Genomic DNA, 17,577 nt, shown 5'->3' on the forward strand with positions numbered 1-17,577 from the left:
AGGGGCCAAGCACCCCTCCCCCAAGGGCCAGCACTGAAAGCCCCGCCCAGAACCAAAGGCGTCTATAAGCCAATCCCGGGGAGGGGTGGTCCCCTGGCAGCGTGGGCAGTGAGGGACCACCTTGGCTCCTGCCAGCCAGGCACCCAAACCCGTGCACCCCACTGGCTCCCTGTCGGTCCCCTGTTCCTCATCCCCCTGGAGAGAGGCTTCCCGGAGCCGTGGGGGTGGGGCCGACCCTTATTCCCTGTACTCGTCTGGCAACAAGTGAAAGAAAGATGAGCCCTCCTGAGGTCACCCCCGCCCCACATTCCTGTGGTGTCACTGCGTTCCCGGGCGGGCATTTCCTGGAGTGCCTGCCACCTCTCCCTTCCGGGTGGAGCTCCTCGGGGACCCGGACACCTGGGAGAGGGGGGTTTTCGGATTTGATTTTTGAGGTCGCCCTGAAGTCATGCCCCTTCCTGGGAGCAGAGAACTTTGGGGCGGCCGGAACAGTGTCTCCGCCTGCCTGCCCTCCCGGCTGACTGGTGGTGTGTCTGGGGGTGGGGGGCGGGGGGGTCGGAGGCGGCACGGGCTGCAATACCACCATCCATTACTGCTGTCGCCCGCGGGAGCTGCAGGCTGCAATGCACGTTCTCAAGGTGTCAGAAAGGAACCTGGAGATTTCCTACGAGGGGGTGGGGGGGGGGGGGGTCGGCGTTTCAAGCCCTTGGAGTCAGGCTTGTTGGAGGGCTCAGATGGCTCAGACGTGGGCGAAATGGTGACCAGAGGGGCACCCCCCAGGCCGGAGCTGTAGCCCGTTCCTCCCCCAGACCTGTCTCAGTGCCTTCGCCTTCCCTAAGACCACGAACAATAATAAAATAAGGTCTTGAAATACAAGCAAACCGTTTACAGGAGGTTTGCTTCCGAGTAAGCTTATAAAACACAAATGCGAATGTCTTTTCTTGGCGAATCTCCAGAGCTCCACCGGTGGAAAGTTGATCTGTCTAAAACGGCACCCCTCCATTTTTTTTTTCTTCCCTCCCATGCCAGATACGAGTTTCATAACGCCAACTCGAGGCACCAAGCAAAGAGACCTGAACCCCAGAGCTGGTGGCTCTGCAGTTTACGTAACAGGCTTGGGTGAGGTGATCGGGGTGGAGTGGGGTACAGTGGGGTACAGCGGGGTACAGCAGTCTTTCGCGAAATGTCCCATCACTGATCCTTCCTACACTGGGAAAGCGAAACAGTCACCGTCCTGTCCTTGCATTGGTCTCCAGAGCAGAGCAGCAGCGACCAGAGGGAAGGAATCCGAGAGAAATCTCAACGCCGGAGCGGCCAGGCCGAAGGCTGAGAGACTGGGAGAATTCTTGGGCATAAGGGCTGATGGGGTACAGGGCCGAGACTGGGCATGAATTCCGTTTTCCAGAGGTGGGGCTTCTCTCGACGTCTCCCCTCTTGCCTACAATTAATTAGGTCCCAACAGCAACCCAACCTCCTTGGGATAAATCAGGCATTTCTTCCCGGGAAGGGATTTTCAAGTGACCTCAACGCACAGCAGCCCGCCACCCCACCCCAGGTCATCAGCTGCCTCAAGGATTCCACAAGAATTCCACATTCTCCCCCCCCCCCCCCACCCCAGACTCTCTGAGTGATGGGACCTCCTACACACACACACACACACACACACACACACACACAACCCCTTCCTGTAAACTCTGTTTGCAAATGTCCAAGCCGCACAAAACCGTGTCCCCACACAACCCTGAGTGCTGGGCCCGGAGCTAAAGCTGGACTCAGACTTTTTCCCTCTGCTCGAGGAAGCGAAGCGGGATTGGAGCCGGGGAGCCCAGAGGAATCTCCAGGCTCTGCAGCTGGAGGTCGGCTCAGACCTGAAGGCCGTGGGGCTAAGTGCTTCATGTGCCAGCTTCTCCCTAAACTGACCGGTCCTTCTGCTTCTGGGAAAGGGCCAGGGTCCCGCCTGGAGCAGGGTCGTTTCCAAAGCTGCCGAGATGCATCGCTCTGCAGGCCGGGAAGCCTGATCTCCCCTGCCCCTTTCTTCCTCTTACCAGCGCTCCCAACTCACGGAGAAACTGCAGGCCTCAGGCAGAAGGTCGTGGGAGCCCCTCTCAGGCCCCTGAGTCCCCAGGCTCCTTGCAAGTGCCATTTTGAACACACACACACACACACACACACACACACACACACACACACACACACCAGAAGAAAACCCTCGGATTATCACCGCCAGCCCGGCCAGCCGGCAGCGCGCGAGACTGAGGGCTGACGGGGGCGCGTTGTCATAAACTCCTCGACGTATTTATTTTGCTTTCTTGTCATCACACCTGCTCCTGTCACCGACCCCTCCTCCCGGCCCAAAAGGTCGAACCGGACTCGAAGAGGCTGTCACGCCTCGAGGTTCGGGGACTCTGCGGGCTCCGGAGCCGAGAGCGCGCGGGGTCCGTCCAGGCTCCGGCCGCCCGGGACCGACAGTGGCCTTCGCGGGGCCGGGGAGCGGCGCGCGCGGCGGAGTGCCGGACGCAGGGTCCTGGGACGCAGCCCCCGCAGCCCCTGGAGCCCCCTCCTCCATTCCTCCTGGGGAGGACCAGGCCGGAGGGAGCCGGCCGCTGTCCCGGCGAGGGCGCGGTCCCGCGAACTGCAAACCAACCACCCAGCTCCGAGGCGGGGGTCTCGGGAGGCTGCGTCGGGCCCGGGGGACACTTCTGTGACCCGAGCGGAGCGGGCGGCCCGGAGGGGTGGGGAGGACGGAGAGGGGTCGGGGTAGGGGACACCAGGCCATCGGGTGGAGGAGGGGCCGGCCGGAGGGGCGCCAGAAACCGGGGCGAGCCGAAGCGAGCGGGGCGCCCCGGGGGGGAGAGAGAGGAGAGGTGCCGGGCCGGGGGGTGTGGGGGTGGGAGTGGGGGCTGGAGGGGGGCGAGGGTGCCAGGAGCACCCAGAAAGTGCGGGGACCCAGGCGGGGCCGGGGGTTGGGGGGGCGCGATCGCGGGGTGCGGGCCGCGTGCGGGCGCGCGGGGCGGCCGGGGCCGGGGCCGGGGGCGCCGGGCGGGCGGGCGGGCGGCGGGGCGCGGGCGGCCGGCGCGCGTGTGGTCAGCCCCGCGGTCCTCCCGCGGCGCGGGGCGCGGGGCCGGCCGGGGCTCGGCCTCCTCCCGGCCTCATTCAGAGGCGGTTCTCGCGCTGCCATTGGCTGCGGCGGCGGGGCCGGGGCGGGGCCCGGCGGCCCGGAAAAAATGTAATGCGTAAAAAAGTCCTCGCCTGGGTGACGGATGCTCAAAAGTTCAGGAGTTTTTCCCCCCATGCTTCCTTAAGCGGCCGGCGCGCGAGCAGCCCGAGCAAGAAAGGAGGAGAAAGAAAGGAAAAAAAAAGAGGAGAAAGGAAAAAAAAAAAGGTGACGCGGGGCCCGGGCCGGCGGCCGGCGCGCCCCCCCACCCCCCACCCCCCGCCGCCCCTGGGTATTTGGCCGCGCTCGCCGGCGGCGCGGGGCAGAGTCTGCAGCGAGCTGGGCGCCTGCCTTCCCCGGGCGCGCTCCGGGGCTCGGCTGTCCGCGTCGTCCGGCGCCTTCGCCCGCCGCCGCCGCCGCCGGGAAGGACGCGCGCGGAGGCCGCGGGGCCGCGTCCCGGCCGGAGCCCGAGTGGCCGCGGGCGGCGCGGCGGGCCCCGAGTGAGCGGCGGCGGCTTGGAGAGGCCGCGCGCGCGCGCGGCGCGGAGGAGCAGGAGGAGCGGGAGCAGGAGGAGCAGGAGGAGCGGGAGCAGGAGGAGCAGAAGGAGCAGGAGGAGCAGGAGGAAGGCGGCGGCGGCCCCGGCCCCGGCCCCGGCGCCCCGGCTCGGGCTCGGACTCGGCGCGGCGGCCCGGCCGCGCGTTGGGCGGCGGCGTTGGCGTTGGCGTTGGCAGCAGCGGCAGCGGCGGGGCCATGCAGGCGCGCTACTCCGTGTCCAGCCCCAACTCCCTGGGAGTGGTGCCCTACCTCGGCGGCGAGCAGAGCTACTACCGCGCGGCGGCCGCGGCGGCCGGGGGCGGCTACGGCGCCATGCCGGCCCCCATGAGCGTGTACTCGCACCCGGCGCACGCCGAGCAGTACCCCGGCGGCATGGCGCGCGCCTACGGGCCCTACACGCCGCCGCCGCAGCCCAAGGACATGGTCAAGCCGCCCTACAGCTACATCGCGCTCATCACCATGGCCATCCAGAACGCGCCCGACAAGAAGATCACCCTGAACGGCATCTACCAGTTCATCATGGACCGCTTCCCCTTCTACCGGGACAACAAGCAGGGCTGGCAGAACAGCATCCGCCACAACCTGTCGCTCAACGAGTGCTTCGTCAAGGTGCCGCGCGACGACAAGAAGCCCGGCAAGGGCAGCTACTGGACGCTGGACCCGGACTCCTACAACATGTTCGAGAACGGCAGCTTCCTGCGGCGCCGGCGCCGCTTCAAGAAGAAGGACGCGGTGAAGGACAAGGAGGAGAAGGACCGGCTGCACCTCAAGGAGCCGCCCGCGCCGCCGCCGCCCCCCGGCCGCCCGCCGCCCGCCGCCCACGCCGCCGCGGCCCCGGAGCCCCCCGACGGCGGCGCCGGCGCGGCCAGCGCCAACGCCAGCGCCGGCGGCGCGCCCGGCGCGCAGCCGCCGCCCGTGCGCGTGCAGGACATCAAGACCGAGAACGGTACGTGCCCCTCGCCGCCCCAGCCCCTGTCCCCGGCGGCCGCCGCCCTGGGCAGCGCCGCCGCCGCCGCCGTGCCCAAGATCGAGAGCCCCGACAGCAGCAGCAGCAGCCTGTCCAGCGGCGGCAGCCCCCCGGGGGGCCTGGCGGCGGGCGCGCGGCCGCTCGGCCTGGACGGCGGCGGGGAGCCCGCGCCCCCGCCGCCCGCGCCGCCCGCGCCCCCGCCGCCGCCGCCGCCGCCGCCGCACCACAGCCAGGGCTTCAGCGTGGACAACATCATGACGTCGCTGCGGGGGTCCCCGCAGGGCGCGGCGGCCGAGCTCAGCCCCGGGCTGCTGGCCCCGACGGCCGGCGCGGCGGCGGCGGCGCGCGCGGGCCTGGCGCCCCCGCTGGCGCTCGGCGCCTACTCGCCGGGCCCCGGCGCGCTCTACAGCTCCCCCTGCGGCCAGGGCGCGGGGGGCGCGGGCGGCCAGGGCGCGGGGGGCGCGGGCGGCCAGGGCGCGGGCGGCGGCGGCGGCGGGGCCGCGGGGGCCGCGGGGGCCGCGGGGACCTACCACTGCAACCTGCAGGCCATGAGCCTGTACGCGGCCGGCGAGCGCGGCGGCCACCTGCAGGGCGCGCCCGGGGGCGCGGGCGGCCCGGCCGTGGACGACCCCCTGCCCGACTACTCGCTGCCGCCCCCGGTCACCAGCAGCAGCTCGTCGTCCCTGAGCCACGGCGGCGGCGGCGGCGGCCAGGACGCCGGCCACCACGCGGCCGCCCACCAGGGCCGCCTGACGTCGTGGTACCTGAACCAGGCGGGCGGAGACCTGGGCCACCTGGCCAGCGCGGCGGCGGCCGCGGCGGCCGCGGGCTACCCGGGCCAGCAGCAGAACTTCCACTCGGTGCGCGAGATGTTCGAGTCGCAGCGCATGGGCCTGAACAACTCGCCGGCCAACGGGAACAGTAGTTGCCAGATGGCCTTTCCGTCCAGCCAGTCTCTGTACCGCACGTCGGGGGCCTTCGTCTACGACTGCAGCAAGTTCTGACGCGCCCCCCTCCGCGCGCGCGCCCGCCCGCCGCCCCGCCGAGCCCCCCTGCACCGAAGCCCCAAGCGACAGCAGCCCAGAGAGCCACCGGTGCAAAAGCGAAACCAAAGAGAGACAGAGAGAGAGACAGAGACACACACACACAGAGAGAGAAGCCCCCCATTCCCATGAAAGGACACTAAGGACAGCCTTCCTCCGGCCGACCAGCGGACACAATCCCTGCAAAGATTCGACCCACCAGCAGCAAGAAAACTATTTTCTTAAAAAAAAAAAGACCCACAAACACCAGATAATTTCAGAGCCACCTCCACCTTTGCCTTATCTAAATAAACAAACCCGTAAACTGTTTTGTACAGAGACAGCAGTCATGGTTTATTAAAGGACAGTGTTACTCCAGATAACACGTAAGTCTCTTCTTTCTTCTCAGACATCATCGCTTTCCCCATCCCCTCCCCGCCCGGGGCCCTCGCCCTCTCTCGCCTCTCACCTCTCACCTGTAAGATATTTTATCCTACCTGGAAAGGAGGGGGGAGAGTCCCCCCGTATATGAAAATCGCTTCCTTTTTATTCATGGACTTGTTTTAAAATGTAAATTGCAACATAGTAATTTATTTTTAATTTGTAGTTGGAAGTCGTGGACCAAACGCCAGAAAGTATTTCCAAAACCTGACGTTAAATTGCCTGAAACTTTAAATTGTGCTTTTTTTTTTTCATTATAAAAAGGGAAACTGTATTCATCTTATTCTATCATCTTTACTTTTTTTTTGTCGAACATATTCGTTGTTTGTTTATTAATAAATTGCCAGTTTGGATGAGACTTTATGTCTGGATACTTTTAATACTCTGAATTCTCGTCAGCAGGAAAAAAGATATTTCAGAGATTCAAACACTTTTAGAAATGATCTATTCTCTATCTCTGACAAAATGGAGAAACCCTCTGACTATTCCTTGTCAAAGCTCACCTAAAAGTCTTTTTCTTTAAATTGTTTTTTCCTCCCCTGCAAAATGTCCTATATCATCGGCTTGCTTTGCGATTAGTAAAAAAAAAAAAGAAAGAAAAAGAGAGAAAAAAAGAATAAGATTTTTTTTTCCTAAAGAGATTCGACTCGGCATTAAACATGTACATTATCTCGGTAATGACAGAACACATTTGGCAATTTTTAGCCTATGAATCAGCAGCTGTTCTATCTCTGATACGTACCTGCAGGGTTCTCTGATATGTTCCTTTCCCCAAATGGCTGTGAATATTTGACTTTCCTGGCACATAAAAAATATCCATGTGCATTATACATCCTGTAAGCCAAATGGTGGCTAGATTTTTTCCCCCCTATTACTCTCATTCCTTTGTAAGAGGAAAACTACAGCAGTTTAAAAATATATGTATAGAAACTCCTCCACATTCACAATCCTTCCTGTGTTACATAGAAGGATTGAAGTGTGTGTGGTTTTTTTTTTTTTTAAATATACTGTGGGTTGAAAAGGGATATTTAATCTTTGGGAAACTATTTTAGAAGCTATGTTGTAGAACAATTATTATTATTGTTATTATATTATTATTATTTGGGGGGAAAGACTTAAAGCAAGAACGAGAAGGAAGGAGAGAGGGCCAGAAACTTGGGGGTCTAAGGGCAGGCTTTATTCAATCCAATTTTTTCTTGCTAATTTACAGTTAAACCTAGGGGCAATCCGGATTGGCCCTCCCCCCTTTGTAAATAACCCAGGAAATGTAATAAATTCATTATCTGAGGGTGATCTGCCCTGTCAATCAGACTTTGGGGAGATGGCGATTCGATTACAGACGGTCAGGGCCTTTATTTGTTTTCGAGATAATACAGTTTCCTGCTATCTGCCGTCGCTTATCTAGAGACAACAGTTAGCAGTAATTGCTGTTGGTTGTTGTCAAAATTTGATCATTGTTAACGGATTGCTGCAAATAAATACACTCTAATTTCAGTCAAAAACCGCTGCCTACGGCCTCTCTTTGCTGGGTCTCCTCGCGGAGCGGGAACCTCTGGGCGCGGACGCAGCGGCGCGGGGCGCCCCGTCTCCGGGGAGGACCCAGCCGGGCAGCGAGGGGCCTGGCCGCCGCGGCCCCGGGCTCCAGGGCGCCCAGCCTTGCGCGGGGCACCCCGCTTCGGGGTGGGCAGTGGAAGGCCAGACCCCCTCTCTCCCGCGTGTCTCGGGAGCTCCCGCCGGCCGCGGGGAGCCGTGCGCTCCGGCCGGGATTTGCGGACAAAGGAGCTGGTGCCGGCCCGGCAGAGAGAACAGGCCCCAGAGGGACGCGGCAGCAGGTGACCCCCGGGCCCTGTCCCCTGGGACCGGGTGGCTGAGCCCCCAGAGGGGCGGCGTGGGCAGTCAGAGAACGCGCCGGTTTCCACTTGGATTTTTTTTTTTTTGGTTTTTGGTTTTCTTTTTTTTTTGTTTTTGGAACTTGGGGGCGCGGGAGGGAGGGGTGGCGAGCCGAGACGTGTCCACTCGGCCTGGCCAGCTGGGGCGTCGCTGCGCGTCCGGGTCCCGCCGTGTCGCGCCTGTCGCGGACGCCGGACGCCGCTGGCCGACGGGAAGGCTCTCCGGCTAATTAGCTGTAATTACCCGCCGGCTTCTGTTTGCGTCCGCAGCTCTTTCCTCCCCCACCTTCCCGGCCGGCCCCCGCCCCGCCGAGTGCGTGGTTCGGGGGAGGAAAAGTGGGTGTGTGTGGGGGGACTTGTAAGGGGGATCCCGCGGGGTCCTTCCAGGCCGCGGGGGCCGCAGAGACGGGGCGCGCGCGCGCGCGCGCGCGCACAGGGAACTGTGTCTCGGGCCAGGGTCTCCCGCGCCGTCCCCCACCCCCGACCCCCGCGCCCGCCGTACGTGTCGGGACAGCGCGTTGGCCGCGGGTGTTGCGAAGACGCACGTGTGGTTCGGGGCGCAGCCGGGGTGGAAAGGTCACGGCCCTCCCTCGAGCCCGGGTGGCAGCGCGCCCCGTGCCGCGCCCGCCGCCCGGGAGCCTCGGCCCGGCCCGCCTCTCCCGCCCCGGGGTGCAGGGGTGCCGCCGGCCGCCCTACCCGGGCTGCGTCTCCGCAGATCATGTGGGAGGCCGAGAATTATTTGGCCGCAGAGAAAGGAGTGGGTGGGTAGGTGGGTGGGGACTCTCATCCACCTGTGTGGGGGGGTGTGGAGGGGGAGAAGTTGGCAGATGGCAGCAGGGTGGGCGACGTCCACGTGCCCGCGACGCTCTCTCCCAGGCGCCGGCTTTGTTGTCCCCAGACATTGTGATCTTGGCCGGCGTAAGGGGACGGAGGCCTGGCCGGGCCCCGCAGAGGTGTGGGGAGGTGGCGGCCGGGCCTAGAGCCCCGGGGGAGGGAGCGCAGCGAGGCCCAGAGCCGCGGGACCCGGGTAGGCGCCCCTGCGGAACCGGCCCGGGGGGCCCGAGCCAGGCTTCCGGCTCCCTTGACCCACTCTTGGGTCGGGCGCTCCTGGCTCAGCGGCCCCGGAGCGAATGGGACAGAGAGGCCTGAGCTCTCGGGGCAGCTGGTCCTCAGGGTGTTTGCGTGCTTGCGTGCTTGCAGGGGAGGGAAAAGCAGCTTTTAATATGTTTGCCCGCTTAGAACCAGCTTTGGGAGGAGGTAGACCCAGGCAGCGCGCAGCTGAGGCGAAGGTGTTTGTGCGGAAACTTAAGAGGCAGAGCAAGAGTTCTCTCGGAGGCAGGGGGGAGCCCGTGGGAAGCGAGACACTCTGAGTGTCCGGGTTCTGAGTTTTTAAAACGACCTCAGACGTGCTCTTCAAGCACACTGGCTTTGGCGTTCTCCTGTCCAACGAAAAGGAAAGAAAGCCCCAAATGCCAGACCTAAGCCAGGAGTTCTCCTTTCACTTCCTGTCCCAAGTTGGCTTTGTAGTTCTTTAGCCAGAAGGATACACCCTCTAGACAACCCCCCCCCCCAGCATCCATCGAGCCCCACAATAGTCTTAAGAAAAAACTCCTAAATAATTGAATAGAAGGGACATCTTGAAATCAGTCACCAAAGGACACCCGGGCAGCCTCTGCAGAAACGTAGGGATAATAAGTATTTGTCCCCTGTGTACTGGAGGCATTTATTATTGGAGCCGTTTATACCAGGACCAAGCAGGCCAGCTTGTTACATAGCACCTAAAAGTTTGCGTCTGGAACACGGGGGCACGTGGGGGGGGGGGGTAGGCGTGCTGTTTTTCGGGTTATGGTGTTGTGTTCGCTGCTGTTCTTCGCCTGCAAACAAGCATGCGTTTGACAATCCATCGACCCGCGGAGTTTGTGTCTTTTAATAACCGATGTTTGCAGAGGAATAAGGCTCAATTGTGGCCCTGGTCAGCGCTTGGCTGTTTCCTGCCGGGTTAGACGGAGGGTCAGCAAACAAGAGTGCTTCAGAGTCCTGGGGCTCCCCGGAACTTCCTTGGGAGAAGAAGGGGCGCAGGACCTTTTCTTCCCACCCTGGTCCCTTGGGAGGGGTCTCTGCGGTTAAGACACAGCACCCTTAGTTTTGCCCTTCTTGGTATAAAAACCCAGGGAGACCCAAACCTTCTCTGCCCGAGGGTCCAGATCCCTGTCCTCCGGCCCTCCTGGGAATGAGGGTTGCTGCCTGCAGAGAGACTGGCGTCAGTGGCTCTTTGGACCCCCATCTCCGAGCCCCCGTCTGGGGGCCCCATTTGCTCCTGGTCCTAGCTCCCGCTGCCACAGACCCCCCGCCCGCTGCTGTGGGGGCCCCTTTCCCTTTAGAATATTCCAAATCCTCTCCAGACTCACTTCAGATGCAGTTCACAAAGCCATTAGCCCTTCCCACCCGGTCATAAACAAATGTCGCGTTAGGGGCAAGATTGATGGGGGCCGTGTAATAAAGCTGGCAGGCAGTCATTCTTCAGGCAGGCAAGGAGCTGGGGGGCTGTCGGAGAGAGGGAGGAAGGGGCCGAGGACGATGTCAGAGTGGTCACTTCCCCACCAAGTCGTGGGTGGGGTGGGGGATAGGGCACAGAGGGCGAGGGGACCCCACCCGAAATTTGGGAGTCGACGACCAGCAAAGGGTAGTGTATCCAGACAGGGAGAACGTAACAGGGATACCAGCGGGAGCGACTCTCTCGGGGGCAGCTCGTTGGAGGGCCCTCCGCGCTGGCGTGGGAAACCCCACTTTTCCCAAAATGTTCCCTCCTCACTTAGCCCGAGGTGGGGCAGAGAATTTTGATTCAGGCCCGGCACTGCTGCCGTCCCAGTGGGAAGCTGCCCTTTGCTGCCGGAGCTTCTAGTCCAGAGCTGGAAGTTTTCTGGTTTCCTCTCCCTCTCTGACCCCCACAGCTCATCACCCTCCCCCGTTCCCTTCACTGCCTGGCGCCCCTCCGTCCCAGTCCTCCTCTCCCGCATCTCTGTGGGAGACCCCCCCCCAGGTCCCCATTCTCACCCAGCACCACTGACTCTTTGGGGCTGCGTCGGAGGGTGGCCGAGACCCTGAGTCCTCGCGCCCAGATCTCCACTGGACAGACAGACAAACGGGGAGAAGGACAGACAGGCTCCAGGGAGACGTGTTGGGCCGGTCAAGGAGCGGTACCTAATTAAATGAACGCCGGCTCCAAGAGCCATCGGGGAGAACGAGAGCCGGTTCTCCACGATGCTTCAACGTGATTAGGAGTGGAAAATTGGGCAAAATGTACCATGTCCGCCTTATTGGAAAGGAAAATAGGGCGCAGGAGCAGCAGGCCTGGCCACAGACCTTTGTTGTACCCCTTTCCCAGCTCCAAAGAAACCCTCTGTTTTATATTATATATTTTTTTCTGTTGTTTACTTGATTTCTTCCCTCACTGATTTTAAATTTGCAGCATATTGAGCGTATTACACGAGCTGCAGTGGCAGCTGGAATTTCCTTGCCTGTAGACCCGGGAGAGAAAGGCAGATTCCCACCGGGCGGGCCCCAAGGAGGAGAGGTAGGGGTCTCCGCGACGCGGGGACAGGCCCACAGAGCGTCCTGCTCACGGTGGCCCCCCGCGGGCTGGCCAGGGGGATCCGCCAGCTTCAGGGGGGCTTCCCCATTCCTTCCCTGCCCTGGGGGCTGCCCCTCTCTCTCTCCTTCGTCTCTGTGTCTCTGACTCTCCCAGTGTCTCTGGACCTCTCCCTAGTCCCCGCTTGGGGGAAGATCAGCCCCTGCAGGGAGTCTGGTGCAGCTGGTCATTGGTCCCCTGGGGTCGGCCCCCTGTTGGTCTGCTGGGTCCACACAGCTGGGTGCTTCCTGGGTGGCGGGGAGGGAGACCTCAGAGGTCCTGGGTCTGAGGCCAGGGCCGGGCTGCTGCCGGGCAGTGGGTGAGTGGGGGCAGGACCCAAGAGGAGGCGGAGGCCCGCCCGCCCGGACCCCTGGGGCATTCTGAATAGATTGGAAAGTGGAGGGTTTTGCTGGAGGGTCCTGAGAACAATTTAGGTGGAGAAAGAGCAAACAAAACCCTCCTCCCCTCTTAACTGCCCCAGGGAAAAGGCAGGAAAGACCCACATTCAGGCCATTAACTCTTAAGGCCTCTGCGTTTCCTTCGGTGTCAGCGCTGCTCGGCGGCCTGGGGCCCGGCCTGTCTTCTTAATGGCCCCGACGTGTAAGCCGGCCCGGGTGGGAGCACGTGCCGCGGAGACGCGGGGGAACGGGAGGAGTGCGGGGGTGTGTGGGGGGAACCCAACGAAATCTCTGTTCTCTGAGTCCAACGAAATGGGCGACCCCGACGGAGCGTACGGTGGTGGTCCGGGGCGGCCGCAGGCCTGTCCCTCAGCCTGTCCCTCAGTCCCAGGGCGGCCGGCCCCGGGTGAGGCGCGACGCTCCGCGCCAAGGTTCACGCGCCGGTCGGGGCGCACCTCGGGGCCTTTCCGGAGCGTCCCAGCGCGCACGCAAGTCGCAAGTCGGTAGCGGGGCAAAGCCCCGAGGTGGCGAATTGGATTTTTAAAAATTAGTATCACTTAGGAAGGACACGCACGTGGGGGGTGGCGGGGGGGACAATGGTCCGGGCCTCGCAGCCGCTGGTGGGGTACAGGCGCGGGGAATTGCAAGCAGCCCACGGTGCTGTTCAAAGTGTCGCGGGGAGGGGGCAGCCCGGGAGGGCCGGCCGGGAGGATGCGCCCCGGCTTTGTGCCCGTCGCCAAACGCTAAGGTGCAGAAAGAGGCTTCAGAGGGATCCGCAGGGGCTGGACGCCCCCAGGGGCGCGGGTTCCGGGTCCCTGCGGCCCGCCGCGCCCCTCCACTCCCGGGTGGCTGCCGCGGATTAGCCAGGAGGCGCCGGGCTGCGAGTCACACAAGTGTGCTCGGTGACCGAGAAATAATGTGACATTCCTCGGCGTCGCAGGCTGGCTCCTGGGCGGGCCGGCCGCGCAGGCCCGGGGGTCGGGGAGCCGGGGCCCCGGTGCCGCGGGGATCAGGCCTCCCTCCGCCCTGGCGCAGGCCGGGGGAAAAGTGGCACAACAGGAAAGCCTGGCCAGAAGGCCCTTCCCAGGCGGCTTCCTCGCCATAAAAAGCCAGACTCCAGCCGAGGTCCTGACCCCTTCCAAATATACATTCCCTCGCCCGCGGCCCGCCACCCGGCCTTTTCGCGGCTTCCTCCCCGCCTAGCCGGGCCCAGAGTCGGCCGACCCGGCGTGGTGGGAGTCGGAGAGTCCAGTTTTCAGCAGCCCCCACGTTGCCACCCGCCCGTTGCGGACCCATTGCCTTCTCCGGGTCGGGGACGCGTTTTTTTCCTTCGCGTGCGCCCTGGGCGCATTGCACCTGGGCGGAACCGGGGCTGCGGACTTGAAATGTTCTTCTGGTCCTTCACCCCGGGGCGCCATCGGCAAGTCCCTGGAGGTCCGGGGAGGGGGAGTGGAAAGGGTCCGGCGGTGGGCGCAGGGTCACGTGCGCCCGGTTTGACGGGCAAAGCGCGCGCACGCGCCGGGAGCCGCCTGGTTCCCAGAGCCGGGCGCGTCGCAGCGGCCCCCTCTCCTGGGGTCCCGGTCAGGACCTGAGAGCCCGAAGGTCTAGAAGCTCGGACCCAGGTTCCCAGAGCTAGTGGGCAGCGACCCGGGCCAACGGAGGCCTCCCTACTTTTCAACGGGCCCCAGTGCCATTAGCCTTAGGGCCGGGCGCGCACACTTCGGCCCCCGAAACCAGAGATCAAAAGGGGGGCGCCCGCTGGGTGTGACCCCCTGACCTGGGAGGAAGGGCGGGGAGCAAGGAGAGCAAGCGAGTGGCGGGGCCTGGGGTCAGCCGGCGGTCGTAGTCCTCCTGGCAGACGAGGAAGCCAAGGCCGGGTGGGGCCGGGCGGTGTGTGAGTAACCGGCCTTGGGGCCCGCGTCCTTGGCGGGGATCACCTGGGTAGGACCCCCTCAGGGGCTGTGCACGAGGGGAGAGAAAGATGCAGTCAGGGAGCGCCCCCTTCCCACTCTGTGACCCGGCCTGCGCCCCACATCAGACCCCGAGAGTCCTAAAGAGAGAGGGTGGAAGATGGGAAACACCCCCACCCCCCACTCTCTGGCCAGCTGCGAGGGGCTTTCTGTTCCACTTGTCCTGCCGCTGGAGAAAATTCTCATTTTTTTTAGGCATCCCTCAGACCCAGAGGTTTTGGCGATGGGTGGGTGGTGTGTGGGGACCAGTGGCCCTGTCTGGGGCTTGAGGCTGTGAGGGTCGGCCCTGCGCACACAAGGGCCTTTTTGTAAAAGCCGGGTGGGCACTGTCCTCCTGGTATGACCCTACCACTACACCCAACCTTCAGCATCGCCCAGGGCTGGGGAGCAAGTGGGAGCTGCCACTTGTGGGGATTTGACTCAGCACCGAGAAGGCCTCGGGGGGGGGCCTTCCCGGACACAGAGCGGGCGGAGGGGGGCTTTGAGGCGTCTTCTTGGAGCTTAGCAAATTATTGATGCGCCGTGCTTACCTTGAAGGGTGTTCTGAAGGGAAATAGCACAGCACCGCCCTCCTGCTGGAATCACAGAGAAGCCCACCCCAGCACACAGGGGGCCCCCCCGCAGCGCCGATGGGGGGCGGTCTGGGGGAAAGGCACTGGATACACAACCTAGAAGAGGAAGCTCCCACTGCCCAGTTGCTTTAGAGACACCGTCGGGGGTGGGGGGGCTCAGCTGGGAGCCTTTACCTTGGCATCAAGGGAGCACCAGGGGGGGACCCAGGGCTCCACTTCGCTGGAGCATCACTGCCTGAGGGACTTGGGCATCTCTCTGAAGGTCCCCCTGTGCGGGCGGGACCCTGGCCCTGGTCATCCTCTTGGTTTATTGTGGGCACAAGCCCTGAGCTGTCTGTCTTCCTGTAGTATCTGGGTGTGTAACAGAGGTGGTTGTCCCCACCCCCCCCCAAACAAAATTTAAAAAGTCATTTTCTTCTCTCTAAAATGAATAGCCAAAGCTGGCAGAGCCGGAATAAAAAAGGAGTGAGTGTGTGCATTGTGTGTGTGTGTGTGTGGGGGGGGCTTTGTTGGCTGAAATTGAGTGGAGATTTAAGGTCAAAAAATACTTTGGCATAAAACTGACAGAGCAGCCTTCGAGGGTGCGAGGGGCCCAGGGAAGGGCGCTCGAGCCCCCTTGGTCACCTCTCCTCTCGCCACACGTTTTCATAGTTGTCAGAACCCCCTTGCCCCCCCCAACCCCCCTCCCCACTCTGCCGGGCTGGCCAGGGGGAAATCAAATGATGAGGAATTAAAAGTTAGACGCCCCCCCCCCCCCCCCGCCACCCGCCTAAAAGGAAGGAGAATTGTCTTGAAGGATGTCGGAATGAAACTGCTGTCTGGGAAGACTCAGCAAACCTCTTCCTCCTCCTCTAGGACACTCACGGGGAGAGCCCAGTGGCTGGAGAGACCAACCTCCAGTGAGGGGGGCAGGCTGGAGAGAAGGTCCAAGCCCTCCTCTCCATCCTTGCTCCTTCAAGGGGAGATGCACGTAACTTGGCCTAGCGCTTCCCGGACCCCCAGTCCCTTCAAGCTCCACCCGGAGGAGGCTCTCCTGGTCCTCAGTGAGCGCCTGTTAGTTAGGACTTTGGGCAAACAAGCCAAAAACCCTTGAAGGAGGCAGGCCTGTCTGTCATCCTGGACCGACCTGGAGTGGCCTCTCCGTGCAGATGGGGACGCGGGGCAGGGCTTAGGGGCTCCGTGTGCACCGGGAGCATGCCGTGTCTATTTCCGAGGTGTGTGTGTGTGTGTGTGTGTGCATGTGTGCGTACGTGCGTGTGCGTGTGTGTGTGTGTGTGAGTTGGGGGTGCTTGTGAACTGTGCTTTGCAGATGCGTGTGAGGGGCTGAGTCTGGGAGCCAGGCGTGTGTGTTTTTGTGAGCGTGGGTTTGCACGGGGGCGCCGAGTCTGTCTGCGGGTCTGTTTGTGAGTGTGAGTCTGTGCCCACACGGGCCCGCTCAGCCCGGAGGCCCGGCCTTCCAGGCCCCATCTGGTTCCAATTAGCAGCGTCCCGATGGGAGCAGGCCCCTTCCCGGGGCAGCTTCTGAGAACCGGGTGGGCTGGCTCAGGACGCCCCAGTTCTGCCGGAGCGGTGGGGCCGGGGCTGGCCCGGCGAGCATGCGTGCGCAGGGAGCCCCCCCCCGGGCAGCTGCACAAAGGACCCTCTCTCCTCAGCCGGCCCGCACGGTCTGGGCCCGGGGTCCTCCCCCGGATCATAAACCTGCCGGGAAGACATTCAGCGACCGTTCACTCACTCTCCCGAGCATGTGCAAACACTGGAATTCCATTTGCTATAAAGTTCTTTTTTTTTTTTTAATTTCACTTGGATAGGGGCCGGGGTGGCGGGGGACACTGGACTCATTTGTTCTAGAGTGAGAACTTGCATTTCAGGTCGAGGAGACACCTGCCCGCCGTGCGGGGGAGGGGGATGGCCACAGCGGGTCCACCTGTCCCGGCCAGGGCCGGACCCTCGGTGAGCAGAGCGCGCACACACACATGGGCGGCAGAGCTGGGCCGGCGCCGGGCGCTCTCGGGGCGGGCTCGGCCGGAAACCTTGCTCTTAGCATAGTCCACTCAGTGCTGGTGTCCTTCAGAAGCCCAGTGCCCGGCCGACATTTCTTTGGCCACTTCAAACACGCTGGTTGAATAAGAAATCGAAATTAGGCTTTTGAAAGTGGTCTGGGACCAAGAGGTGGGAGGTGAAGTCGAGAGGGTCAGTGATTCCAGACACACAGACACACCGATGCGCGCGCGCACACACACACACACACACGCAAGTGTGCACACACACATGAACACAGCCAGGGGACCCCTGGGGGGGCTCTGGCATGAAATACTCCCAAAGTCCTTTCCGCTGCTCCCCCCCTTCCCATCCTCTGTCTCCTTTTGTGACGGTGGAGTCCCGGAGGGTCAGTGGAGACCAGTCCTGCAGGCCGGAACTGGGCGTCCAGATGGAGGGGCGAGTGGCCGGTGGTCACCGGGTGGGAGGAGGAGGCCTGTCCCAGAAGGGACAGCCGGGAGAGAGACGGGAGCGCTCCGGGGGGAGTCGCCTGCAGGAAACCGCCTCACGGCAAGCCTGGCGTTTGGGAATTCTGTTGGGAAGTGGGGAAGGACAGACTTGCAGCTGCTTTCCTAGGTTGGAGGGAGAAACCATTTTCTTTCTTTTATTCTTTTTTTTTTTGTAAATTAATAAGGACAAGGTAAATGCTGCTTCATCAGTGATTTTTAATAAGAAAAGAGAGAAGAGAAGAGAAAAAAAAAAAAACAATTTGAAAGCCCCACAATTTTCAGTTGCCCAAGGACACGGTTCCCAGGAAAGTGACCCTGTGATTAAAACATCTCGTTGATTTCACAAAACCGTTCGGAGCGGGGCCCGGGCTGCCACCGAGAGGAGTGGAGACGAGACCAGAGGCTGGACGCCGCTTCCCGGCCGCGGCGAACCCCCGGGCCCGGGGGGCCCACAGAGGCCACCAGAGGTGGGGCAGTGGGAGCCACCCCCGACGG

General features: G+C 62.6%; 1 protein-coding gene across 1 annotated transcript; it reads left to right on the top strand.

Annotated features, from left to right (window-relative positions):
* The first annotated feature begins 3,303 nt into the window (after positions 1-3,303).
* FOXC1 (forkhead box C1) lies at positions 3,304-6,497 on the top strand. Its single transcript, XM_056107768.1, has one exon. The coding sequence runs from the start codon at positions 3,905-3,907 to the stop codon at positions 5,678-5,680; it is 1,776 nt and encodes a 591-aa protein (XP_055963743.1). The 5' UTR covers positions 3,304-3,904; the 3' UTR covers positions 5,681-6,497.
* Positions 6,498-17,577: the final 11,080 nt, after the last annotated feature.

Source organism: Sorex fumeus, unplaced genomic scaffold (genome assembly GCF_029834395.1).
Source record: "Sorex fumeus unplaced genomic scaffold, SorFum_2.1 ptg000175l, whole genome shotgun sequence".
In the NCBI taxonomy this organism is placed as follows: Eukaryota; Metazoa; Chordata; class Mammalia; order Eulipotyphla; family Soricidae; genus Sorex; species Sorex fumeus.